At 52.8% G+C, this 26,757-nt stretch overlaps 2 protein-coding genes across 4 annotated transcripts in view; one reads left to right on the forward strand and one right to left on the reverse strand.

The window, feature by feature from the left end:
• The window catches only part of PC (pyruvate carboxylase), a 96,048-nt gene that overhangs the window by 21,829 nt on the left and 47,462 nt on the right, over positions 1–26,757 (forward strand). Inside the window, exon 1 of one of the 3 annotated variants that reach the window (XM_045855321.1) lies at positions 24,933–25,118. The exons of the other annotated variants lie outside the window; for them this stretch is intronic. The gene's annotated coding sequence lies outside the window, so the exon portion shown is untranslated. Of the gene's footprint in view, positions 1–24,932; positions 25,119–26,757 lie in introns of those variants that run through there. 3 annotated transcript variants of the gene reach the window in all.
• On the reverse strand, positions 896–1,434 carry LOC123829218 (peptidyl-prolyl cis-trans isomerase A-like). Its single transcript, XM_045854740.1, has one exon. It carries the CDS (start codon positions 1,432–1,434, stop codon positions 967–969), a length of 468 nt encoding a protein of 155 aa, XP_045710696.1. The 3' UTR covers positions 896–966.

The raw sequence follows: 26,757 nt of genomic DNA on the forward strand, positions 1-26,757 counted from the left end.
TTTCAAAATGTTACTGTTCACTGACCATGCACCTGGTCACTCAGAAGCCCTGGGGGGGATGTACAGTGAGTTTCATGCTGTTGTCATGCCTGCTAACACAGCATCTGTTCTGCAGCCCGTGCATCAAGGAGGCATTTTCACTCTCAAGTCTTATTATTTAAGAAATACATTTCGTGAGGCTACACCTGCCGTAGGTAATGATTCCTCTGATGGATCTGGGCAGAGTAAATGGAACACTTCTGGAAGTGACTCGCCATTCTAGAGGCCATTAAGAAAATGCACGATTCACGGGAAGAGGCCAAAATACCACCATTAACAGAAGTCTGGAGGAGGTGGGTGCCAGCCCTCGTGGCTGAGGGGCTCAGGACGTCAGCGGAGGAAGAACTGCAGCTGTGGTGGAGTGGCGAGCGAACTAGAATAGGATGGGGCCTGCAGGTAAAACCGAGTTGCTGAAATCTTGTGATAAGATGAGTTGTTTCTTGTGAACGAGCCAAGAAAGTGGTTTCTCGAGATGGAATACACTCTTGGTGAAGACGCCGTGACGACTGCTGAAATGACAACGAAGTACCTGGAATATAACGTAAACTCAGTTGATAGAGCCGTGGCAGGGTTTGCGAGGATTGACTCCAACTTGGAAAGAGGTTCGCTTGTGGGTAAAATGCTACCAAACAGCATTGCATGCCGCAGAGAAATCGTTTGTGAAAGGAAGAGTCAGTCAACGCGGCAAGCTTCACTGTCACCTTATTTTTTTGTTTGCTTAGTTTTTATTAAATAACCATAAATTTAACTCTGCAATCCAGCTAGACTTGGAAGGGTAAGGAAAACACGGAACCCAATGAGCTGAGGTGAGAGCATGGAGATTATAGAACATTCGAAGCAGAAGCGGGTGAGGGGGTGCTCTCCTGAGCTACAGAAGGAGTGGTCTGCTGGTTAAGATAAAACACAAGTCAGGTTTGTTAAAGTCGGTCACAGCCAGTAATGGTGCTCTTCCAGCTGGCCTTGCCATTCCGGGACCTGCAGCGCTGCGTGGCTGTCACAATGCTCGCCGTCCAGCCACTTGGTCTCAGCAGTGCAGCTGAAACACCGGGGTCCAGCACTTGCCATGGACAAGACGCCAGGACCTGTGTGCTTCAGGACGAACTTCTCATCATCAAATTTCTCCCCATAGACGGGCTTGCCGCCTGTGCCGTTGTGGTGTGTGAAGTCACCACTCTGGTCATGAATCCCGGAATAACTCTCTGAAAGCAGGAAGCTGCATAACCCAAACCTTCCTCCCCAGTGCTCAGCACACAAGTTTTTTGCTGTCTTTGGGACTTTGTCTGCAAACAGCTCCAAGGAGACACGGCCCAAGGGCTCGCCGTTGGCAGAGGTGTCAGAGGACATCGTGGGGTTGACCGTGGCTGGGAGCGGGAAGATCCGAGACGGCGTCCTCATCTGCACGGTGGGCCATTGTCTTATTTTAAGAAACTGCCACAGCCAACCCAGCAGCCCTGATCAGTCAGCAGCCACTGAGGCAAGACCTCTACCAGCAAAAAGATTACCACTCGCTGGGGGCTCAGATGATGGTTAGCAATAAAGTATTTTACAGATAAAATGTGTACATCGTGCCCTGGCTGGTGTGGCTCAGTGGATTGAGCGATGGCTTGAGAACCAGGGTGGTGCCCCTTGAATTCCAGGTCAGGGCACAGGCCAGGGTTGCAGGCCAGGTTCCCAGTAGGGGGCGCAAGAGAGGCAACCACACATTGATGTTTCTCTCCCTCTTCCTCCCTTTCTCCCTCTCTTCCCTTGTGTCTAAAAATAAATAAAATCGTAAAAAATGTGCATTGTTTTCTCTTAGAGACAATGCTATTGCACATTTAATAGACTATAATATAGTGTGAGTATAACTTTTATATCCACTGGGAATATAAACGTGACTTGCTTTATTGTGATATTTACTTCATTGCTGTGGTCTGGAACCGAACCCACAATATCTCCAAGGTGTGCCTTTGGAAGTCCCAACTCCACCTGGGGGACCCAGACTTCTCGCCTGTGTCCCTGTGTCCTTTGAGATCTTCACCTGGTTCTGCAGATGCCCTCAGAACAAATGCTTCTGTGTTTACTTGTCTCTTGGTTTAGATTTCAGCCCCAGTATTTCTCATTTTCTTGCTGACAATGCTATTGGGAACATTTGTGTGTGTGTCTTGCTCACACACATACGCACATGTATTTCATTCAGCATTTTTAGTTGTTTTCAAGAGAAGGGATGGGTGGTTATCTAGCCCAGCTGGGAAATCTCTTGTTTAAAGTAGCGCTTTGTATTCAGGGTCCTTGTATCCCTAGGAAAGGGGCTTTCACTCCCACAGGCCTTCGGCTCTCGCACTTGGGAATAAGGCCACTGACACCGCAGTGGAAGTGTGGAGGTAGGTGGGCTCCCTCCCCAGAGGCAGGGAAAGGCCCCCGCAGGCTCTCCTGCTCCTGAGAGGGGGGTGAGCTCTTTTGTTTTCTCTGTTCTCTAGTTCGTTCATCTTTACTGTTACTCTTCATTATTTCATGTTTTCTGTTGTTGGCTTTAGGTTTAGTCTGTTCTACTTTTCCTAGTTCCTTAATTGTAATGTTAGGTTATTGATTGAGTTCTTTCTTGTTTTTTCATGTATGTAGCTGTAGATTTTCCCTTAATATCGCATTTACTGTATTCCGTAAGTTTTTGAATTTTGTGTTTTCGTTTTCATTTGTCTCTAAGTATTTTCTTATTTCCCTCTTGATTTCTTCTTTGATCTGTGGATTGTTTAAAAATGCCTTGTTTAGCCCTGGCTGGTGTGGTTTGGTTGGTTGGAGCGTCAGCCTGCGCACCGAAAGATCAGGGGTGTTCCATTCCCGGTCAGGGCACAGACCCGGATGGCGGGGTCTGCCCCTGGTCCAGGGGCATCTGCAAGGCAGCCGATGGATGTTCCCCTCTCTCTCTCTCTCTCTCAAATCAATAAAGGAATCCTCAGGCAAGGATTCAAAAATGTGATGTTTAATTTCCACAAATTTTGGAATTTTCCAGTTTTCCTTTCGTTACTAATTTCTGACTTTGTCATGTTGTTGTCAGAGAAGATAGTTTGTATTTGTCTTTTAAAATCTGTTGGGACTTAGTCTGTGGCCTAACGTGTGGTCTGTCCTGAACAACACCCCACGTCCCCTTGGAAGCAGTGGGCATTCTGTTGTGGGGGAGGGCGTCCTCCACACGGCAGTCAGATACAGCTCGTCGTCGTTTTGTGTTTGTCCTGTTTTCCTAGCTGCCTTCTCTCTGTTTCATCCAGCACTGTTAGTGGGGTACTGAAGTCTCCCAGCTATTATTGTAGAATTAATCTGTTTCTCCCTTAAATTTTGTTAGTTTTTGTTTCATGTATTTTTGTGGTCTGTCATTAAATGTGTACATGTTTATAACTGCTCTATTTTCTTGTTGCATCGAACCCTTTATTAATCTAGAATGTGCTTCTTTGTCTCTTACAAACGTTTTGGATGTGAAGTCCATTTTGTCTGATATTTTTATAGCCACTCCTGCACTCGTTCGGATTCCGTGCGCATGGGATGTCTTTCCGTCCTGTCACTGCCAACCTGCGTCTTTGGATCTCCAGCGAGTCTCTGGGGGAGAGCATGGACTTGCATCACGTGTTTTTGTCCATTCTGCCACTCTGTCTGTCGCGTGCTCACCGGCCGGCAGTGAGCGCGGAACGCTGCGGATGGCTCGTCGAGGCGCGAGAAAGACATACACAGAGACAAGCAGTTTCTGTGGGGAAGTAGGGACGGAATGGCCACTCTCTTTGGTGGAAAAGAGCGCCCCGTTCCCCCTCCGGAGAGGCTTTTTATTGGTTTCGTTTGCATAAGAATTCAGGTAAAGCTCATTACTCGTTGCTAGGAAGTAAGGATCAGACAATAGGTAACAAGGAAGTCTGAGGGCCTATTTTGAGTCAGGGTCAAAGAGCTGTAAAAAGGTTTAAGGAACAAATTTTCTTCTTCCTTGGACCCTCATCATTCAACTGAGAGCACTCTAAACAAAGCAGGTTTCACAGGAGTTTACATATTCTTCCTTAGGCCTGATCACCCAGGGAACCTGCCCTTTCCAGCACAGGGCTGCACCACCCTGTCATTGTTTCAGGCTTAGGTGGGCAAGGGGACTAAGGCAACCAAGAGATAAGGAGATTTTCTCCCAGACGATGAGGACTCAAGCTATATCACAGCCGAGGGGCGAGGGTCCATCACCCCCTTTTGCTGTAGTCCCCAAAGTCCTTTCTTGGGGGCCTCCCACGTGATCGTGCCTGTCTTAGGTCGTTCCCCCCTTGGGGAATCTTACCCGTCATTGGCTAACCGACCAAGCATTGGAGGCCAGTTATGGATGAAGCAGCAGAAGCAGTGCTCCTGCCAGGGAGATAAGCTTTTGTCTGCTTGCTGGCTTACAGTCCAAGGCCGCTCCCTCAGCCTTAGCCTTGGTGGGGGTTACAGCTTCTGATACCAGGCAGGGCGGTCCCCAGCATCTGTCTTCTGACTGGAGAGTTTAATTCACTTCTACTGTATTTAAAGTGATTATGGATAAGGAGGAACTTACTCCTTTTGTCTTCTATATGCCTTATAGTTTTGTGTCCCTCATTTCCTACATTACCGTTTTTTATGCTTAATTGATTTTTTGTAATGGAATGTTTAAATTCCTTTCTCCTTTCCTTTTGTGTATGTCCTCTCTTTACTGCACGGAAAAACGAACCTTTACTGAGAGCCCGTCGTGTGCCGGGGGCTGAGTGCTGGCCCACCCGTGACCCCCTTGTCTCATGCAGCCTCCCTGCAGCGTGGACGCTCCCAGCAGCAGCCCCGTTCCCTGAAGACCCGGGGGTCAGCCTGCGGAGGTCCCCACTGATTCTAGTCTTGTCCTGGGTCCTGGGGACAGGGCGGGGTGCAACCAGGAGGTTTTCTGTCCACGCAGCTCGTGTTTCATGTATACAGATCGTTAACGATGACCTGAATTTCTGCTGCTTCCACCTGCCGTCTGGCACATTTCGGGGCGCTGCGCGCCGTCCGCGTCAGAGAGTGGGAAAGAGGAGTGCCTCGGTGTGACCGGGAGTCTGGCCGACGCCTTCCAGTCCTTGGCTAATGAAAGCGTAACTCGGGAGGCCAGCCTGGATGGTTAAAAGTCCTGTATTTTAAACATCACATGTGTGCAAATGGTCATAGCAGTGTCACTGACAATAGTCAAAAAATAGAAACAACCCCAATATTTATCAACCCATGGCTGGAGAAGCAAAACGTGGTAGATTCATACACTACAGTGTTACTCAGCCATAAGAAGGAATGCAGTACTGGTACACGCTATACTATGTGCACCTTGAAAACATGCTAAGTGAAAGAAGCCGTACAAAGACTTTGTTTATTGCACATTTTTATATGACCTTTGTATGTATGAAGTGTCCAGAACAGGTAAATTCCTAGAGACAGAAAGTACATTGGTGGTTGCCAGGGGCCGAGGGGAGGGAGAAATGGGGAGAGACTATTAATGGTACTGAGGTTTTTTTTTAGGTGGGGGGTTGGTATTTGATAATGTCTTGGAGTTAGTGGTGATATTTGCACAACATTTTGGGTATACTAAAAAAAACTCACTGAATTGTGCACTCTGGGTAAAATGGCAGGGAAAAAAACACTGAAAAAAAATCTCAGTAGCTAACTGAAAGCTCACTCACATCACACCGGACTCTGAGTTGCCCTGGGTTTTCTGTTGTCTTCCCTGTGCTGCCTCCTTAGCACCTTTGCGCTCCTTCCCCAGTAGCCTCGGACACGCTGCCTGGGGCCTGGGAGCGGGCTCTCGGCTCAGAGCGTCTTGTTGCCCATCAGTTTCAGAAAACTGTCCTTGGCCTGTTCTCTCCTTGCTCATGTTTCCTCCCCGGAACGCTGCTGCTCTGAGGCTGCAGTGAAGAGAGGTAATCCTGCCTGAGGGTTTGAAGAAACGCAGGGAAGTCAGCAAGGTCATTGCCACACTCCTTGTTGCCGTGGTGAAGGCGGGCTGTGTTCCTCACGACACAGAGGAGACAAGTGTATAAATGGATGCGGTTGGGGGCAGTTGAGCCGTGGACCCAGGAAGGCGCACTGTCCTTGGCCGCTGGCCACAGTTCCCCTGTCCTGGGCATGTATTTCTCTGCATGGAGCAGATGGAGTGCGAGTCCCCGCCCAGCGCTGCTGCCTGAGGAGGCTGGAGTCCTGATCCCCCGTGGGAGGAAGAAAGCCCAAGGAGTGAGGCTGCTTGGAGGGGGGTGCTGTGAGGACGGAGGAGTGGCTCTGAGGGTCTTGGAGTGGACAGGAAGCCATTGTTCGGAGTTGGCCCTTTATTCTTTCTGAAACTGCAAACAGGATCCCAGGAGACAGGCCTTCCGGGGAGTGCCACGTTAGGGACCTGGGTTCAGGTCCGTGCCATTTCTTCTGGCCCCCCTGCAACACCTTGTCCCAGCCCCATAAACTGAGATCTTGGGCTGATGGCCTTGCAGAGGAACGGCGTGGCAGTGCTCTGCAGGGTTTCATCTTACCGGCACTCGGAGTCTGAGAACACCCGTGTGCCTTGCTTTTCCCTCCCCTTCCCTCCCTCCCCTCTGTGCCCCAGCATTTTGTGGGCACCTGGGAAGGTGAACTTGTCCCTCATTACTTACACATACCTTCTCTCTGTTTCCAGTAGTTTGCTTACTCCAGATCCGGCCAGCCTCACTCTGAACCCATGTCCCCATGCCTTCATTCAACGAGGGTTCTGTGCAGGCGCCGCGCTAACCTGCATGCTCCCCGTCATCATCTGACAGTATCTGGCTAGTACCGCTGGCAGAAGTGTAGGTCACTGATGCGCCTTTGACCTCGTGCCCATTTTATAAACTCAACTATTCCTCACATCGTTGTCTTGGGTAATACAGTATCTTATCTCCAAAGAGTTGAGGCTGAGAGTTTCACACTGACCTCTCTCAGAGGGGGAGCCTGGAGCCGGCCCCTCACTGCCAGGCCCCATTCTTTTCTCACCGGTGAAGGCTGATCTGCCCCCTCCTCACCCCCTTTGCTATCTGCTCGCCCTTCCAGCCCAGAGCCTCGGGACTGGCTGGCTCCCTCCCCCTGGCCTGGAGTGCATTCCCCTGCTGTCAGGACCCTCTCCCCCCGGGCCTCCGCAGGGTTTCTCGTTCCTGCCCAGCGCCAGCTCCCCGAGCTCTCAGGACAGTCTTTATCATCAGTCACAGGAAGCCACACCCAGGGTTCTGCAAAGATGCTCCTTAAGGGTGTGAGTGAAGGGGGAATTTGCAAATAGAAACATTTTCTTCATTTGCTTTACCCTTTGAGACTTAACTCAATGGCTTGAGACAGTCCATTTGGACCCATGGTGCCAGGACTGTCCGAGGCTTTTCCAGGGACTCTCATGAAGCCCTCCGATTTGTACGGATCCTGGGGCTGGTGAGCTTGGCCCGGCTCCTCTCTGGGCTGCACAGTAGATAGAACGACTTCTGGTTGGAAGGGGTCTTCAGGGAGAAGACCCGAGTCTCGCCGTCGCTCCTCCTGGGCCCTCGCCACCTGGTGGGGCTCCGCTTTGAGGCCAGGTGCGCTGGGCACACGGAGGTCACGCACCTGTGGCTCATCCTGCGGGGGAGCCTTTCAGTTCATTCTTTGTGTATCTCTGCCTTTGTCTGTCATCCTCCCACGCATCTCACCTCCCCGCCCACATCCAAGGAAGAGAACGTTAGAAGTGGAAATGTTAAGAGCAGCGTAGACTCTGTAGACTTTGAGACCTGGTAGTTTATCTCCCTTTGACAGGAGTTGCCGGTGGAAGCAAGAATGCTAATTGTCTTCCCCCGTGAACTTTTCTTTGATGCAGAATTCTTTGGGAGGAGGGAAGATTTCACTTGCTGTTTGCCTTACCGCCAGGAGAGCTCAAAGGCTGCAGCGAGGGGCGGGACCGGGCCCTTTGTCAGATTCTGCATCGGAGGGGGCTGTCCCCTGAGGGAGGAGGACACGTGCTGACTTAGGGAAGAGCTGCCAGGCTTCCAGTCCCCCCCCCCACCCCCCCCCCATCCCTGGCTGCAACAGGACGCCCTCCTGGACCACCCAGGCTGCAGCAGTCCTTTCAAGACCCTGTGCCACAAGCCTGCCTTTGGCTGTGAGTGCCGCTGCCCCAGAAGGCCGAGGCCCAGTGCTGGGGCCTTACTTGCCCCAGGTCACCCAAGTTCAGTCCCTTCTTGTGAGGGCTAAAAAAAAAAAAAAAAAAATCAATACTTTTCCTCCCGCCTTCTAAGTTGTTCTAGCTGTGGTAAGAATCAGGTTCACGGCGACAGATTAACAGGAGAAATCAATCCCCTGTTAACAACATCCATGGGGAATGCACAGAGGCGTGAATATTCCAAAGACAGCGAGGCCACGTTGAGCATACAAGACCTTTTGGGTGAAGGAGGAAAGGGGGCTGGTGAGGAGGGGGTATCAGATTTCGGAAGCGAGAGCCAGCATTCACAGGTAGTGGAAGCGCGGACCTTGGACCACACATGGCAGGAGAGTCCTTGCCGGGCGGGTGGGGACAATGGGGCGCAGCCGGCATCCCGCTGACGGGCCCCTGCCTGACGCTCGCTTGTGTTGCCGCACTTAGATTAGCTCCAACTCGGCCAAGGTGAACATCCTGAGGTCTCCTTCCCCAGCAGGTTTTCCTCTCGAGACCTCTTGGGCAGAGCCACGAGAGGGGAGGGTCCAAGAAGTTCTTTCTTTGAGTTTTGTTTCTTGATAGACAGCATCAAGCCAATACACCAAAAAGGAAGCTTCAGGGTGGCAAAGCGTCGGTTGCCTTCAGTGTACGGAGCGCCAGCACTTTTCCAGACACTTTCCCCCCGTCGGTGACTTCCTTACACCCACCAGAGCAGTGGGCAGTTCAAGTGACAGAGCGCCCTGAAGCTTAGGTCTGGCCAAGGCCACACGCGCACACGCCCGACAAGGCCTGAGAACCACGGGCCAGGGGGCAAACACGCCACCGTCATAAAGCATGCTCGGTCCTCCGGGCCCGGCGCCGGACTTCCTGGGAGCTTCGTTCTGGAATTTCAGACCTGACCTCTTTCCGTGGCTTATCAGTTCTCCGTGCCCTTGAGCTCTTTCTCCCAGGTAGGGCGAGGTGAGGGGCCATGTCGGGAAACGTGTGTGTACCAGGCCTCTGCAGTAAGCTAGGCACGGTGCTTTCACATACATTCCTGGGGGTTAGAGGAGCACCGTTCTGCAGATGATTGGGCTGAGGTCACGGCGCACCGCCCCCCCCATGCCCTCCCCCCCCCCCCGAGATCCAGGTGTTCTGCCACCAGATCTCCTGTGCGTTCTCTGGTGCCCTGTGCCTCTCCCTCCAACATTTAGTAATTCCTTGAACACTGACTCAGTGCCTACTCGGACCCCTGCTGTGACAGATTTGGGACACCAGAAAGAATGGGCCATGGTCTCAGGCCTGGCAATGGGGTGAGCTACTTCTCTGCCCCTAGCCACCAATGTCACTCGGGAGGGAAGGCTCTTAAATTCATTAGGAACACAGACCACATGTGTAAAACTGCTGGGCAACAAGCAGAACAGGCGTTCTGTCCACAGCCATGAGCCTGGCTTGCCCATGCTGGGCCAGCCGGTGGGGTCCCTCAGCGGGGACCGTCCCACTGAGGTGAGTGGGAGCCATGCGCCTGCCCTGGGAAGCCCGGGGACCGAGAGCAGAGCAGGGGGGAGGTCCGGGCCCTGGCGCCAAGGCCGGTTGTCCTCGCCAGTCCCACCAGCAGGAGGAGCATCTGTGGGTGGCTAAAAGAAGTGCAGGCTGGTGGTTTGTTTCAGGGGCTGAGGAGGAGGGGCAGTGGGGGCAGGGGCACTGGTATGAAGAACAGCGAGGGACGGGCTGAGCTAGTGTGGGGAGGAAGGTCATCAGCATTGAGCACGAGATGCTAAACGTCACGAGCAATAATAGCTTAGGCAAGGCCCCCAAAAGAAATGGGAGACTGAACCAAATCTGGGGCCTCAGAGGCTTGGAGCCAGCCTTCCCTCCCCCATGCTCGCTCCCGGGCCAGGACCCCGAACTGATGATCCTCGTTGGGGTTCCCAGACCCAGCTCCAAAGCGGGGCAGGGGAACCCCCTGAACCAGCAAACTCAGCGCTGACCCTGTCTACCCAGAGATAGCACCGGAGTCCACAGGTTCAGGGCTCAGTCCTGTGAGACGCCCTTCCCCACCCCACCCCACACACACTTCAGAAGCCAGGCAGAGCCGGGGCTCTTACCCGTGCTCTGGCTGACCTGCTCTAGGTTGGGCCAGGCGTATGGGCCTGGGCAGGAGCTCCCAGGCCCTCTCCAGGCACACGGCTGTCCCGGAACCTCCGCAGGCTCACTGCCCCGGAGCTCTCCGAGCCCGTCCTCTCGGTTTCTATGGAGACTTCTTTGCATAGGCATTAAATCACTGGCCATCGATTCAGCGTCCAGCCCCTCTCCCCTCCCTGGAGAGGTTGGTGGTGGGGGCGGATAGAGACGGAAAGTGGGGCAGGAACCGAAAGTTCTAACCCCAGTAGTAATCTCGTGGTTGGTTCCACTGGCAACCAGCCTCCATCCTTAGGTGCTTTCCAAAGGTCACCTTCTTAACAGAAGACACTCCAAACACTTGGGAAATTTTGAGGGTTTCCAGCCGGAACCGTATATATGGGAAGTGCATCTGGGTCATCTGAATGACCAGATGTATATTTCTTACAAATGACAGCATCGCATCCTCTGTCCTTTAGCAGGACACTTCAGGATATTTGTCTCGGAACTTGGTGCACTGCCTCCCAAGGAATCGCTTCCTGTGAGCGGGGCCGGAGGAGGCCCGTTGCCTCTGTCCCAACACCTCCTCCCTAGCACGGGGCTGGATCACCGCCAGAGCCCTTGGTTTCTGCATGGTTGCCAGGCGAGGAGTGGTTTGCAGATGGCCTTCGGCTTCAGGGTCCACTCTGTCTCTGGCCAGCAGACGTGAGAAAGACTTGCACTTGCTCCACCATTGTTTGAGTGTCCGCTGTGTCCTAAGTGCTGCAGACACAGCAGGGAACCCCTGGGGCAGCCTGGCCGCAGGCCAGCTTCTGTTTAATTACAGCGGCGATAAGTGCGGCAGAGGAGAGCGCTGGAGGGTAAGGGGCGTGCCTCGCCCTTCGCCCGGGGGTGGGGGGGGTGCAGGCCGAGGAAGCGGGCCCCAGGCATTTATCTGCCTCCCCAGCAGACAGCGTCTGGGTGTGGATCTTGGCAGAACACGGACAGGTTTCAGCAGCTCAGACTCCCTGCGACCCGGCGTGGAGATGTTACCGGAGATGGGGACTCTCAGGCCTCGTCTTCGCGCAGGAGAGATGCCACAACCCAAGTCCGGGTGATTTTGAGAATACACTTATTAAAGCTGGGGGCGGTGAAACAAAGGAAGGGTGAGGTAGAAGAGGCAAGATCATAGCAACAGGAGTGAGCCTAGGTGAAGCTGCCTGGCCCTTTAAAAGAAAGTCACGGAGACAGGAAGTGAGCCAGCGGGGCTGCGTGGACACAAGTTACCGAGGCAAAAGAGGAGCCCTCGCGTCAACAGGCAGCGTGTGCGCTGGGTCCTTTGTCTTAAGGGTTTTCATCTGCTTCCGAAAGGTCGGAATTTTAGGGGCGGTCTCAGGGGAGGCTCTCAATAGAATATTCATCAGCCTTCCGTGTGTGTCCCTTTAGGGTCCTGGTCTCTACTGATTGGATGGTGCTAGGGTGGAGGGGGTCATTGGTCATTGCACCTGGACCTGATGTCAGTCGTGGCGGCGCTTTGTCTGGTTTTGCTGCTTTTCTGGGCCTGGAGCTGGAACACAGCTGAGAACTAGGTGCCATCTCTAGTTTGCCCGAAACTCCACCTCTGTGGTCCACAGACCCGAGGCTTTGGTGATTGCTCCTAAAATTATTTGATGCTGATCAGAACCTCGTTGTCCTGGGGGGTCGTGCAAGGGAGGAGGAGGCAGGTGAGTCAGGGTGCTGGGTGGGGCCAGTTTGAGTCAGCTCTGTGACTTCGTTTCTCCGCCCCACCTGCCAAGGCGTTTCCCTGGCTTCTCATCATCCTTCCTCGGAGGCTTGGCGGAGCTATGGCAGCTGCCGGTCCCGGCTGGCGTTGGGGTCCTGAGCTGTCTGTCCACCTGGCGAGCCCCTTCCTGCGGGCACATCCTAGGACCCTAGGTGTCACTGCTCTTACCCCGCCCCCGGGGTGTCACCCAGGTGATGGGAGAAAGGTCTCAAGGGGACAGGGCCTGTTTTGAGTCGAATTCAATGCTTTCTCAGCTGGCCGTGGGTCATCGGTTTGTGGGTTATTGGGGCTTGTTCTTTCCTTGCGTCTGTGGAACACGTACTTCCAGCCAGGCTCGGTCCTTCCCTCAGAGAAGTCCCCGCAAAGTCTTCTTGGTGCCTTGCTTCCTGGCCTCTCACCTGTTGAACCTGCCGGGAGAGACTGGGCAGGGACAGGGTGTGAAATTCCCAACAAACTGCCTGGGCCCCCTGTAGGAGGCAGGTGGAGGCGGCTGAGCCCTGGCGTTGCCTAGGTGACCAGGAACCGAGAGTTACCTGGGCTGTGTGTCCCTAGATTTCTTTGTCAAAGGCAGCCTTCTTAACCCCTCAAGCCCACCGCTGTGGCTGTGTCAGCTGAGCCAGTGCCCTCCCCGCCAAGGCCCCGGCACGTGCGGCCCCAGCCCAGGATTCTGCGGCTCGGGGGAGGAGTACTTTGGAGTGTCTCCCTCTAAAACCTCCAAGCCCAGCTGCAGTGCCGTTCTGGCTGGGCCTCCCAAACCCTGACCGGGATCACGTCAGCCCCTTGGGGTGCTCTCAGCCCCACGCTGCTTCCTGCTGCAGGGCCGACCAGAGGTCCGACAGGGTTGTCCCAGGGCCCCAGGTCTGGGCCCAGTTCCTGGAGAAAAGCTCCTCCTGGTGGTCTCAGTGTTTTCTTTTGAAGGATCATGTGACTGAGCTGCCGAAATGATGCTGACACACTAGTTTTGAGTGACTAGAGTTTTTTATATAGACGAGGGGATCGCTCCGAAGTATTTTTCTGGAACATCACACGTCCTAGGGGCAGCCCTGCCCAGGGGCTACCCATCGGGCCCTCCAGCTCTGCTTAGCAGCACTTGGCCTGGGCCAGAGAGCGGGGGATAAGGGCCTATTGTTTGTCCCTGGGACCTGAATGGCACTTTGTTTTCTGCATTTGGCTGCCCAGGCCAGAGGCTTTCCTGCTGCCACAGTTGTAACGGCCTAGTGTCTGATGAGACTCCCACCCTGGCTTCGCATTGTCTTTCTGAGAATCCAGGGAGGACAGGGCCTTGCGCCGATGGGGTCTTGCGTTGGTTGCTGCTGGTCGGGGGTCGTAACTGAGGGGCTGAGAGAAGGGGCCTTCCCTGTGGAGAGACCTCAGCTGCAGGAGAGGAGAAGAGGGACAAGCCCCTTTGTTAACCTTGAACCGGGAAGCCAATTGGCAGGAGTCTGGGCCTGCTCTGAATTGGCAGGAAGGGAACAGGGGCAGGAACATAGAGAATTGGTGGGCAAGCCCCGCCCCCGCTGCCCTCCCCACCAGCCCCCCCGCCCCTGGGTGAACTGAGGCTGGGGGCGACTGGGCAAAGGCCAGTATTTACCAGGCCAGTAAAGGCCAGTATGATGGTATTTACCACCTTCTTCCTTTAAGCCTTCTTGCTCTCCTTCCCCAGCCGTGCTCACCACTTCCCCCTGTCCAGTGTGGAGGCGAGAAAACTGCCCCAAGAGTTGAAGGTGCCTCTTCTGTGTCGAGGGCAAAGAACGGGAAGGTGGTGTGGGCGTGGGCGCAGAGAGAAGACAAGCAGAGGGCCTGTCCCGTGTGAAACCGCAGCACGTAGTCTGTCAGCTGAAGCTCCAGGCCCTTCAGGGCTGTCGGTTACGGGGCGCTGAGGTCAGCCCCCCTCCCCGACTCCACAGGAGTCGCACCCACGCTCCGCTCGCCTCCGTACCTCTGCTCCTGCCACCGAGTGAAGACGGCTGTGGGTTTTGTCCTCACACGGGTTTCCCCTCTCTCAGTCTGCAGGGGCGGCCTTCTTAGACCAGTAGTGGCTCTTCAAGTGGGGTCCGCAGGCCCTTGCAGCCCCGAGTCAGAGAGTTCTCACATGCTGAGAAGCTGGTCGCCTTCCCCTCTGTCGTTGACACTTGCACGGATGGGGCGAAGAAGCACTGACGACGGAGAGGAACTGCTGGCGCCCCCACAGGGACCAGGCGCCGGCCTGCGCGGCGCTCGCTGAGCCAGCCCCCCACCTCCACGCACTTGCAGTCAGAGCAGCCGGCTTCCGTCAGACTGGCCTCGCAGCAGTGACAGTGACTCCTGCTGCTAACTCGGGTGTCCTCAGGGATCTGAGCCACGCGAGGGGAAGCGACCAGTGCCCAGGCCCGCAGCGGCGGTCGGCTGGGGCAAAGCGCCTCGGGGCTTTTGGAGTTGCAAGCCGAACCAGACGCTTGTTCAGGGGACGCTTGATTTTGCTGGAAGGACAACTGACCGGCAGCTGTGGTGACTCAGACGGGTACCCAAGGGGTATTTCCCCTAAAGTGAATGTAGCTGAACCGGCCGCATCAAAGAAAACGGCTAATAGTATTTGCCGCTGATGATGAGATTGGAGCTCTCCAGCAAAAATTAGAATTTTGGCAAGCCCGTATCCCTCCTTGTGAGCTGGACAGCCTGTCAACACCTTTCTGATGAGGCTGGTGGTGAAATAACACGTGTGCCATCCTGGTGTTTTACGAAGCGGTGTGGGAACATCTTGAAGACCAGCGTAACTCAGTGAGCCGATGTTTTCCAAATGACCAGGACGTGGGTTACAGAACCATGTTGGGTAAAAGGCCCTTTTACAGTTCAAGAAAGGCCAATAGACTTTAACATAACAGCATACGTTGGAAGTTCATAGGGTTTTATATTCCACATTATAGTTAACTGCTATTGTCAAGTTGTTGCGTAGAATCAAACAGGAGTATCCACAATTGTCTGAAAAGCCTATTAAAATATTCCTCACTTTTACAACGGTGTGAGCGAGGCCAGATTGTCTCGTAAACATAACTTACCACAACAGATTGAACTCACAAATGCAGATGTAAGAATCCAGTGTCTTAAACTGGACCTTAAAGAGATTTGCAAAAGCGTGAAACAATACCGCTTCTCACTAAGTTTCTAAAAATATAGTTATGTTTTATTAAACATATTTATGTTAACCTACTATAGATTTATTTTTATTTTAAAACAATAGATAAAAATGAGGGTACTATCAAGAAATCTTACAGGAAAGAAGGGGCTGGAAAGAAGTATTCAAAGTCATGAAAAGCAAGGACCTACATCCAAGATGACTCTGTCCAGTGAAGCTATATTTAGAATGGAAGGGCAGATAAAGTGCTCTGCAGACAAGGTAATGTTAAAGGAATTGATCATCACCAAGCCCTTAGTATATGAAATGTTAAAGGGATTTATCTGAGAAAAAGATCAAACCTATGAACAGGAAAATGACAACAAATTCACAACTATCAACAACTGAACATTAAAAATAAAAACTAAGCAAACAACTAGAGCAGAAACAGAATCACAGAAATGGAGACACATGGAGGGTTAGCAGCAGGGAGGGGAAGAGGGGAGAATGGGGGAAAAGGTACAGGGAATAGGAAACATAGTTGGCAGGTACAAAATAGACGGGGAGGTTAAGAACAGTGTAGGAAATGGAGAAGCCAAAGAACTTGTATGTCCGACTCTTGGACGTGAACTAAGGGAGTGGGGTGTGGGAAGTGCTGGAGCGAAGCGAGTTACAGGGCAGAGGGGTATAGAGGAGAAAAAAAATGGACCAATCATAATAGCGTAATCAATAAAATATACTTAAAAATAAATGAGGGGACCGCATCCAGGAATAAGCCAGCACTGAGTTTGCTCTGCCTACGGAAAGCCCTCCCTCCCTTACTAGGAGATTCTCTTCCAGTAAGCATCTAGGTCAAGAAGCATGTAGACTGCTCATTGATGGTTAACAAGCAAACATAACAAACTTTGATTTGTCCAAAGATTTTAACTTTTCAGAAAGCTTTAATCCACATTATTTTTAAAATGTATTTTTATGACAGCTTTATCGAGATATAATTCATGCACTATTCACACTGTTGTACAGCCATCACCAGTATAATTCCAGAACATTCTCATCATCCCAGAATGAAATCCTGTGCTCATGAGCAGTCACTGTTCACTGTCCTTCCACCCCAGCCCCGTCCATGACTAATCTACTTTGGTCTTTATGGGTTTGCCTCGTCTAGACATTCCATGTAAATGAGATCATACCATATGTGGCCTTTTGTGTGCAGATTTAAAAAATTAGGATACGGTCAAGATTCATCCACGCTGTATAAAGTAACAGTACTTCATTGTTCATGGCTGAGTAATATTCCCCTGTACGGTAGACCACATTTGGCTTGTCTATCAGTTGCACATTCGAGCTGTTTCCACTTACTGGTTGTTATGAACAGTGTTGCTCTAATCGTTTATATACACGTTTCTGTGTGGGCATGTGTTTACATTTCTCATGTGTGTGCATCTAGGACCTGGATCACATGGTAACTCTGTATTTAGTCCTTGGAGGAATTCTAAATAAAATACTTTCCCAAGGAGACTGCACCATTTTAATTTCCCACCAGCAGTGTAGGAGGATTCTGGTGTCTCCACATCCTCACCAATACTCGCTAATGTCTGTCCTTTGGATTTTAGTCGCCCCGGCGGATGTAAAGTGCTCGCTCATTGTGGTTTTGCTTTGCATTTCCCTAGTGACTAATGATGCTGAGCATCTTTTCATGTGCTCATTGGCCACTTATTTGTGTGTCTTCTTTGGAGAAATGTCCATTTAAATCTTTTGCCTATTTTTAACTGGGTTGTTTGTGTGTGTTTTTTGTAGTTAAGTTGTAAGAGTTTTTTATATATATTCTGGATATTCCTTATCAGATTATATGATTTGCAAAACTTTTCTCCCATCCTGGTGCATTGTCTTTTCACGTTTTTGCTGATGTCCTTGGAAGCACAAAAGTGTTTATTTTGACGAAGCCAGTTTATGTTTTCTTTGGTTGTGTGTTCTTTTGCTTTGACAGCTAAGAAAGCATTGCCTAATCCAATGCCACAATATATTTTGAAAATATATTTTATTGATTATACTATTACAGTTGTCCCATTTCCCCCCCTCACTCCCCTCTGCCCTGCACGCCCCCTCCCACCCACATTCCCCCTCTTTAGTTCATGTCTATGGGTCGTACATATAAGTTCTTTGGCTTCTGCATTTCCTATACTATTCTTAACCTCCCCCTGTCTATTTTATAAAATTTTATTTTAATTGTTGTTGCAGTACAATTTTCTATCTTTTACTCCCATCCCAACCCACCCACCCAGCCCTTCCCCCCCTCCCATTTCCACCCACCCCTAGTTTTTATCCGTGTGTCCTTTATACTCATTCCTGTAAACCCTTCCCCTTTTCCCCTGAATTCCCCTGAAATTCCCTCTCCCCTCCCCTCTGAACTCTGTCAGTCTGTTCTTTGTTTCAGTGTCTTTGGTTATATTTTGCTTGTTTCTTTGTTTTGTTGTTTAGGTTCCTGTTAAAGGTGAGGCCATATGGTACTTGTCTTTCACTGCCTGCCTTATTTCGCTTAGCATAATGCTTTCCAGCTCCATCCAAGCTGTTGCAAAGGGTAGGAGCTCCTTCCTTCTTTCTGCTACATAGAATTCCATTGTGTAACTGTACCATAGTTTTTTGATCCATTCATTTACTGATGGGCACCTAGGTTGCTTCCAACAATTGGCTATTGTAACACCTGTCTATTTTCTACCTACCATCTATGCTACTTATTCTCTGTACCTCCCCCCCTCCCCTTCCTACTCCCCTGCTGATAACCCTCCATGTGATCTCCATTTCTGTGTTTGTTGTAAACAAAAGCTTAGTTTGCTTTTGTTTTTGTTTTAGGTGTGGTTGTTAATGGTTGTGAGTTTGCTGTCATTCTACTGTTCATATTTTTTATCTTCTTTCTCTTAGATAAATCCCTTTAACATTTCATATAATAAGGGTTTCATGATGATGAATTCCTTTAACTTGACCTTATCTGGGAAGCACCTTATCTGCCCTTCCATTCTAAATGATAGCTTTGCTGCATAGAGCAATCTTGGATGTAGGTCCTTTCTTTTCATGACTTGGAATACTTCTTTCCAGCCTCTTCTTGCCTGTAACGTCTCTTTTGAGAAATCATCTGACAGTCTAATGGGCACTCCTTTGTAAGTAACTGTCTCCTTTTCTCTTGCTGCTTCTGGGATTCTCTCCTTAAGTTTAATCTTGGGGAATGTAATTATGATGTGCCTTGGTGTGTTCCTCCTTGGGTCCAACTTCTTTGGGACTCTCTGAGCTTCCTGGACTTCCTGGAAGTCTATTTCCTTTGCCAGACTGGGGAAGTTCTCCCTCAATATTTGTGTTTTCAATTTCTTGCTCTTCCTCTTCCCTTCTGGTACCCCTATAATTCAGATGTTGGAACGTTTAAAGATGTCCTGGAGATTCCTAAGCCTCTCCTCATTTTTTTTGAATTCTTGTTTCTTCTTTCTATTCTGGTTGACTATTTATTTCTTCCTTCTGGTCCACACTGTTGATTTGAGTCCCAGTTTCCTTCCCATCACTATTGGTTCTCTGTACATTGCCTTTTATTTCACTTAGCATAGCCTTCATTTTTTCATCTAATTTGCAGCCAAATTCAACCAATTCTGTGAGCATCCTGATTACCAGTGTTTCGAACTGTGCATCTGATAGGTTGGCTATCTCTTCATCGCTTAGTTGTATTTTTTCTGGAGCTTTGATCTGTTCTTTTGTTTAGGCCATTTTTTTTTTTGTCCTGACATGCCTGTTACATAGTGATGGGGTGGAGTCTTAGGTGTTCACCAGGGTGGGGCAGCCCACGTGGCTGTGTTGTGATGCTGTATGTGGGGAAGGGATCTGAGGGGGAACAATGGTGCTTGCTCCACTCTCTGCCTGATTGCAATCACTTCCCCCACTGCCCACAAGCAAACTGGGCTCTTCTGGTGCTGATTCCCATGTGGGTGGGTTTGTTTGCGTTCTAGGACCCTGTGAGTCTCTCCAACGAACTCTCCTGTGAGGCTGGGAGTTTCTCCTGCTGCCTCAACCCCCACAGGTGTTTTCAATCAGAGGTTTGAAGCTTTATTTCCCTGCACTGGGACCCTGGGTTGCGTGGTCTGTCTTGCTCCCCAGTTGTTCCTCCCCAGTGTATCTGCATGCGAAAGTGGGACTGCCCAGTCTGCAGTCCGCCGCCTTGCTGGGTCCGCCAGCTGCAGCCTTGCAACGAGTCTTCTCTGCCCAGCTGCCCGTCTCCACCCCTCCTACCGGTCTGGATGAATGTGTCTTCTTTAACTCCTTGGTTGTCGGACTTCCATACAGTTCCATTTTCTGTCAGTTCTGGTGGTTATTCTGTTTCTAAATTGTTGTCCCTATATTGGTTGTATGAGGAGGCACAGTGTGTCTGCTTATGCCTCCATCTTAGCCGAAAGTAGTGTGTAATTATTTTGATGTGTGTCTTACTATATATCGATTTGACTTTGTGTCTAACCCCTGTTCCTTACTCTCTCCTTTTTTTTTAAATTTATTTTAGAGAGGGAGTGGGAGAAGAGAGAGAGAAACATCACTTTGTCATTTCACTTATTTATACATTTATTGCTTGTTTCTTGCACATGCTCTGACTGGGGATCAAACCTGCCACCTTCGTGTATAGGGACTACACTATACCCGACTGAGCTAGCTGGCCAGGGCCTCTTTCCTTCTCGTCTGGACTGCCTTATCAGGGCCTGGCACTTGAGTAGCACCATGCACTGCAGTAAAGATTTTATGGTTTATTTTCTGTCCACACTGCTCTTGCGAAGAATGCCCGGTCATTATTATCCTTGGCATAACGGTTGAAGCAACCAAAGCCCAGAATGCATTGTTAATGGTAACGGAGTAGGACCAGGATTTTTCTGATTCACAGCCCGCTGCTCCTCCCACTCGTCATCCTGCATGGGACTGACTCTGTTTTTGCGCCCCTCCCCCAGCGCGTCTGTGTCCCTCCCTATCTTACATGGAGCCCCTGTCTTATATTGTTATATTGAGGGCACAATGGAAAGAGAGAAGGATTAAGGCTGATACCACAAGCGCTGACCCCTGGGGTCCTTTTCTGGGCACCTGTAATGTGCCAGACTCCTAGGTGTTTCAGAAAGTCATGACCTCATCGAATTCTCAGAACAAGTCCACAAGGTGGCTTAAGTCCTGCACTTTATTGATCAGGAAACTAATGTGCCCAGGGTCGGGCGAATTCCCAAGTCAAAGTGTGAATTACGTGTGGGAGCTGCAATTCGACGCAGTTCTCAGAGCTGAAGCTCTGTGCTGGGAGCTGGGCGCTGCGGGGAGGGGGAAGGGAGTGGGGTCGATCTAGGAAACATGAGGCTCGTGGACACTGGGGTTGGGTGGGGTCAATCCAGAGGCATTTGCTCATTGGTCTGGAGCTGGTGTCTCAGAGCGGGGGGCTTGTCGAGTCTGTCTGGGGGTGATGAAGAGACAATAGAGGCCTGGAGGCAGCCCATGTGTTCCCATACCTGCGTCATTGTCCTGTGGGGGTTGGCTGATGGCGGCAGTTATTTTGCCACATGTTGGTCTTGCTTACACCATCCACACGGTGAATTTTTCAAATGTAGGGACTGTCATGCTCTTTCTCTTTTCCTGTAGCACTTAGCATGTCTCCTGTTATCCAGCGGATGTTCTCTGTAAGCTTTTTGAGGAGATGAAGGACATTCTACTTGCCTGCCGTACTCTGTAGAGGTCACAGACCCTCAAGGCCTCTGTGGCTGGGTTTGGGGTGATTGAGAAGACTAGGGTACCAAGGCCATTCATCTGAGGGATCCCGCTGCCCTGATGGTGTGAGATGAGAGGCAGGGACAGATGCAAGACCTGCCTCCTGTCGGCCATGTCCCCGGCTTGGAGCTGAGTGCACCCTGATGCACCCAGTGCTCGGGGTCACTGCCGGCAGGTCCTGTCTGTTATCTGCCGTCCCCGGAGTCTACGATGCTGCTGCCACGTCCAGGCAGCACGTGCACCGGAACAGCAGGGAATGACTTCGCCTTCCGCTCCCCTGGGCCAGACCCTCCTCCCTCCCTCCTTTCTAGCCTCTTAAGGAAACACCTTACAGTAGCAGTGATCGGTGGCCTTGGCAGTGTTTCGGGACTGCGCACAAAGTCCGTTGCTGCAGTCGGTGGTGCTGGGCGTTCTGCTTACATTGAAAGCAGTGACACAGCTGACGACATTCTCTATGACGTGTGTGTGGGGTGCAGTTTGCCTTTCTCCCCACCCTTGTTCTAGCAGCTGCTGCCTCAGACACACTAGGCTACACACGATCGCAGACACACACAGCCTGCTGGTACCCCCATCCCACCGCTCCGTCTCCCCCGTGTGCCTTCCCCGCCAGCCCGCCCGTCAGCCCCTCCTCCGCCAGCCGCAGCACTGCCATGATGATGCTTCTCGGGGTGCCCAGCTCCCCTGCTCCCACCCCTGGCTTAGAGCCCGCAACTGCGTCTCAGGCCCCTCGCCCTACCCGCCAGTTTCTTTATGGTAGTCCCCCCCACACTTCATTTCACTTTTTTATTTTTATTTTTTTAAATTGAGAAATAGTTGACATATAACTTTGTGTTTGTTTCAGATGTATAACATAATGATTTGATATTTGTATGTATTGGTAAATGATCACTCTAATAAGTCTAGATAACATCCATCACCTCACATAGTTTCTTTGTTTTCTTGTGATCAGAAATCAGCAAATTGCAAATATAAAATACAGTATTGTTAACTATAATCACCATGCTGTACTGTACAATTCATTTCACTTCTTTGAGTTTTTGGGTTTTTTTTTTTAGATTTTAATTATTTTTAGACAGAAGGGAAAGGAGGGAAAAAGAGGGAGAGAAACATCAACGTGTGGTTGCCTCTCATGTACAGCCCACTGAGGACCTGGCCTGAAACCCAACATGTGCCCTGACTGGGAATCGAACCTGAGACCCTCAGGTTCACAGGCTGGTGATCAATTCACTGAGTCACACCAGCCAGGGCAACTTCTTTGTTTGCACGTCTCATGACCTCCCTGACCCTGAGTGCCTCGAGGGCAGGACCAAGCCTCAGTCGTTTTGTCCCGCCACTGGAGCACTAGGAGGAGCCCTAGGCAGCTGCACCGGGCGGAGCAGGACATATGGCGCTGCTGCTGTTGCTGCTGACGATGGTATTTTTGGTCTAGTCCTGCAACCATCTGTGACAAGCCCACTACAGGCAGAGCTGAGTAAGACGTGGGCCAGCTCTCACGCAGCGTGGAATCTGGAGGAGGAGTAAAGGCGCCTGTTCCGAAGGTTACTGTTCTCCCGGATCTCCACGAAATGACCCGTGACCAGAGGTGGCTGGGCCCATGAGGCGGGTCCGTGAGGATGGAGCCTCTGGAAGTTGTTGCCAGTCCTCTCTGGCCCTGGGGGGGTATCCACGCAAAGGCCTGTGTCCCCTCAAGTCCGCTCTTCTCTCAGAACACAGGGCTCCATACGACCCGGGACTAATCTGGCTCAAAGCTAGGCGGCTGGCTTCCTCGGTCTCGTCCCAGGTGCCGAGTCCCGCGAGGAGAAAGGCGCCCGGTTTCACAGCGCCTCTGGGCTGCCGGAAAGTGCCCCGGGGAAGCTCCCGGGGAAGGAGTGTGTGTGCCCCACCACCTGAGCCCGTTTGACCGCCAGGCTCTCCCTGCCCCTGTCCTCCTCTTGTCCAGCTCTTCGGGGTTACGAGTTTAACGGGCGCTGGAGAAGCAGTGGAATGTTAGGATGCATTTCTTCTTCCAGTCTGCCTGCCCCTCTCACGAGGAATGTTCTACTTTTACGAGGAAAACTGGGAATATTTGGGAATAGAAACTGGTTATCCATAATAACCAGACCCACTGAGCTCTCACGAACAAGCCTGCAAGGCACGTGTGGTTAATCCCCAGTTTACAAATGATAGAATTGAGACTTGGAGGTAAATTGACTCGCCCAAGGTCACGCAGAGCAGCTCTAAGGTAAAACCCAGGTCTGTCTCACTCCAGAATCTTGTTCTTCCCTCACGCCTGGCTTATCCTCCATGAGAATCTGGTGTGTGTGTGCTCCCCCCTTCCCCCCCCCGCCGCAACCATCCATCACTGGCATATCCAGAGCATCTAGTGAAGTGTCCCAGTCCTTCCTGATTTCAACAAATCCCTGCCCAGGGCTATTCAGAGCGCGTACCTTTTCCTGAGTACACCAGGACTTTCCTCCTTGGATGGGGACTGGGGCCATCTGTTTTCTGCACCAGGGTCCTGAGGGTTTTACCTCCCTTCTGGCAGTGGGGATAAATGTCCCTCTCCTGCCTTCCTCCCAGTGGCGCGGGGAGAGTGAGATAAGGTACGGAAAATACCTGAGAAAACGGACTGACATCTACGCTGTAGAAACGCCCCTCAGACCATCCGTGCTCCTGCCCGCGCTCCTGGATGAGGCCGAGGCCCGCTGTGGCCCTACGCGGAGTGGACCGCGCCCTCCAGTGCGCCCACCCAGCAGGTTGCCCGCCAGATGGCCGGCCGGTCTCAAAGCGGGTGTGGGAGTCAGTGGCACCTCTCTGCCTCCCGTAGGGAAAAAGCACGGGGTGACCGCACGGATGCGGGAGGAGGACAGGGCTACCCCGGCTCAGCAGGCGGAGCGCCACGCACAGGGAGCCTCTGCCGGTCCTTCATGCACCGCGGTGTCCCCGCCAACCCGCTCCCTCACTAGTCCTGGGCAGTGCCCCCAGTGGTGTCCCTCTGTCCTGGCCCTCCAGGTTTTCCCCTGTCTGCCTTTGTCGGGGCCTATTCGTGATTGGCACCCTGCCTTGGTGGGCTGGAGAGGAAGCAGGAAGCTGCTTGTTGTCAGCTCTGGAGAAAGACGGAGGAAAGGTGGAACCAGAAGTTCCCTCGCAGGGCAGCATGCTGGACCCCGGAGGGGTGAGCAAGTTCCCTCCCGCACCGAGTTTTCATTTAACTCGTGGGTCTCCTGGAGGCACCGACACTCCGACCAACCTCCCCCACCCCAGGCCCTCTGCCCTGCCAGGGGCCCGCACGTCATTGGCCGGCTCGGCCCACGCCCACCCGCTTCCCTGGTCCCACCTGCCCTGTCGGGAGGGCGGTGAGCTTGTGAACCAGGGAGCCCTCTCTGACTGATTAACCTTGGGCTCTGGAAGCAGCCGAGCAAAGACGCAACAGTGGGTTACTGGCGGGGCTTTCTCCAAGGACTCCGGCCAGGGCGCAGCCTGGTGTGCTGCTCGTTTCGGCGATAGTGGGGTGGTGCCCAGTGGGGGGGGGTGCTCCGTTCTGTTCTCCACTGGCGTGGCGGTTGGTATAACACCACATTACATGAATTGATCTGGGTGGGTTAATAGCTCGTTCAAGCATTTAAAAACCTTGCTAGTGAAGTCATACCAGGCCGGCGGCTCACAAGAGCCACGAGGTAGCATGTCCCCTCACGAGGAATCCGGACTCCTGGCCCCGTGGGGAGAAAGCGCCACGGCAGAGTCCCCAGGTCCCCGGAGTGGGGGGTGGGGGGGGACGCATCTTCAGGCACAGTGGGGGCTCGGCAGGGGGAGGAAGACCTCGGACTCCTCGCTGTTTCTCCTCCCGCCAGTGGGTGCTCTGCTCCTTTTCTGAGGCCAGCAGCTCTGTCCTGGCCGGCTCTCCCTCCCTGGGCCCGGCCCCCCTTCCTTTGTAAAACCCAGACCCGCTGCCCTTTCACTGTTCCACCGGAGTCCACGGGCAGTGACTTTGACCACCCCCTCCCGGCTCACCCTTGACCTGGTTTTGTTCTGCGTTCTTCCCTCAAACGGTCTGTCCAAGGTCTGCCCCTGAGCGACAGACTGGCTCACAAACAGCCCGCCTGCGCCCCGAGCTGAGCAGGGGAGAGGGCAGTTCTGGGAAGTCACTGACAGAGGCCTAGGCTGGACTCCGGCCCTGAACAGGCGGTGCGCAGAGGCCCCAGACCGGGCGTCCCGGCACCCGGCGCAGCGCAGCCTCCCCGGAGCTCCGCGGCCCCGCTGCCACGGTAAGGGGGCCGCTGCCACAGTAAGGGGGCCGCTGTTCGGAGGCCCCTTGAAGCTCACCGTCCTGGCGGGTGTGCCCGCGCTGTGGCCGTTGTCTCTCTCCCCTCTGGAACCCGGCAGCCTTCTAGCATTTTGGAAAGGAGGGGGCCAAGGGATTCTGGGAAGGTCCTTAGAGACAGGAACCCAGGGGAGGGGATGGGGCTCACAGGCCTGTGGGGAAGGTTCTGGTCAGGGGTGGGCAAGGCAGAGGAGCCCAAGGTAGCAAACCCTAGCTGACCATGAATATGGGTTCTGCCTGAGACATCGGGGGCGGGGTCCCAGAGCTCTGGCCCAGAATGCCTTGGTGTGGTGGGGACGGTTGGGGGAACGGTCGCGTGGTTCCCTCGCCTGGGGTCTCCTATGGAAATGGTGGCGCTGCCAGGGGTCAGGGAAGGGTCTGCTGTGAGTCTAGCCCCAGGTCAGGGGCCCAGGGGGCCCCACGCGCTGTGCTTCAGCGTCTTGGCCATCCTGGGCCTTGACGAAGGGCTCTGGAGCTGCGGAGCAGCAGGGCCCGTCTTTCCCGCGGGAGAGGACTGTTCTCGGCCGGCGTGGCGGCTGGGGTGACCCCCCATCAAATGAATTCATCTGGGGGGTGGTTGGGCAAGCACGTGAAAACCTTGCTAACAGTCGTACCAGGCCAACGGCTCATGAGAACCAATACGTAACATGTGCCCTTGCGAGGAATCTGGGGAATTGAAGGGCTGGGATCGGCTCTCCCCAAGGTGTGAGTCTGTGATTGTAGCCTAGATGGCAGAGAAGGGGAAGCGTGTGACTGCCCGCCCTGTGGGAGACCCGGTTTCCGGCACTTGCGCGCAGGGCTCACCGCTTAGACCCGAAAGGCGAGAACCTCTCCCCTTTGCTCAGAAGAAAACCTTTCACTCAGTTCGGGGGGAGGAGAAACTGATTAGGGCCCCAGTGGCTCTGGTTCTTATCTTCAAGTGCAAACAAGCCAGACTCCCTTCCCAGTTGGCTTGCATTCCTGTCCCTGGGATAGGGATTGGAGAAGGAAGACACGGGCAGTGCGCATGTGTGGTTCCGGGGACAGGCGAGAGGAAGGGGCAGGGGCTTCCCTCTGCTCCGTCCCCCGTGTCGGGAAGGAATGCGCCTCTTCTCCCCGGCGTTCCCGTCCAGGGATGGAGGGACTCGGCTCCTGTGGCTTTGTTCGCTGTCATGTCTCTAAGTGACAGTTGTCATCAGAAGGGCGTCTGGGGCACAGAGACCATCAGCACTTACCGATGTGGGAGGATCTGGAATAACCTTGCGTGTGCGCGCGGTCTCCCTCCGACTGGGGTGAAATGTCAGTCCGTGAGGACAGGCCTCCCGTCTCTCGTTCAGCTGCGTCCGCAGCAGCTGGCGCGGGCACGGGCTCGGCGAACATCGAGTGAGTGGGCAAATGAGTGCGGGGATGAGTGAGGGCTTTTCTCTGCTTAGCATTTCACCAGACCTTCCCAACTTCACCTGCCGCCAGTTCCACACCAGACTTCCCGTCTGAGCGGCATCTACGTTGTGCCGCCTGACCCTGACCCTGACCCTGACCCTGGACCAGCCAGCCAGACCGTGTTTGCAGGGAGAAGACCGCTGACCCCAGCTGTCCCCTCTCAC

This window comes from Phyllostomus hastatus, unplaced genomic scaffold (genome assembly GCF_019186645.2).
Source record: "Phyllostomus hastatus isolate PE091 unplaced genomic scaffold, TTU_PhHast_1.1 phas_scaffold_11, whole genome shotgun sequence".
NCBI classification, from domain to species: domain Eukaryota; kingdom Metazoa; phylum Chordata; class Mammalia; order Chiroptera; family Phyllostomidae; genus Phyllostomus; species Phyllostomus hastatus.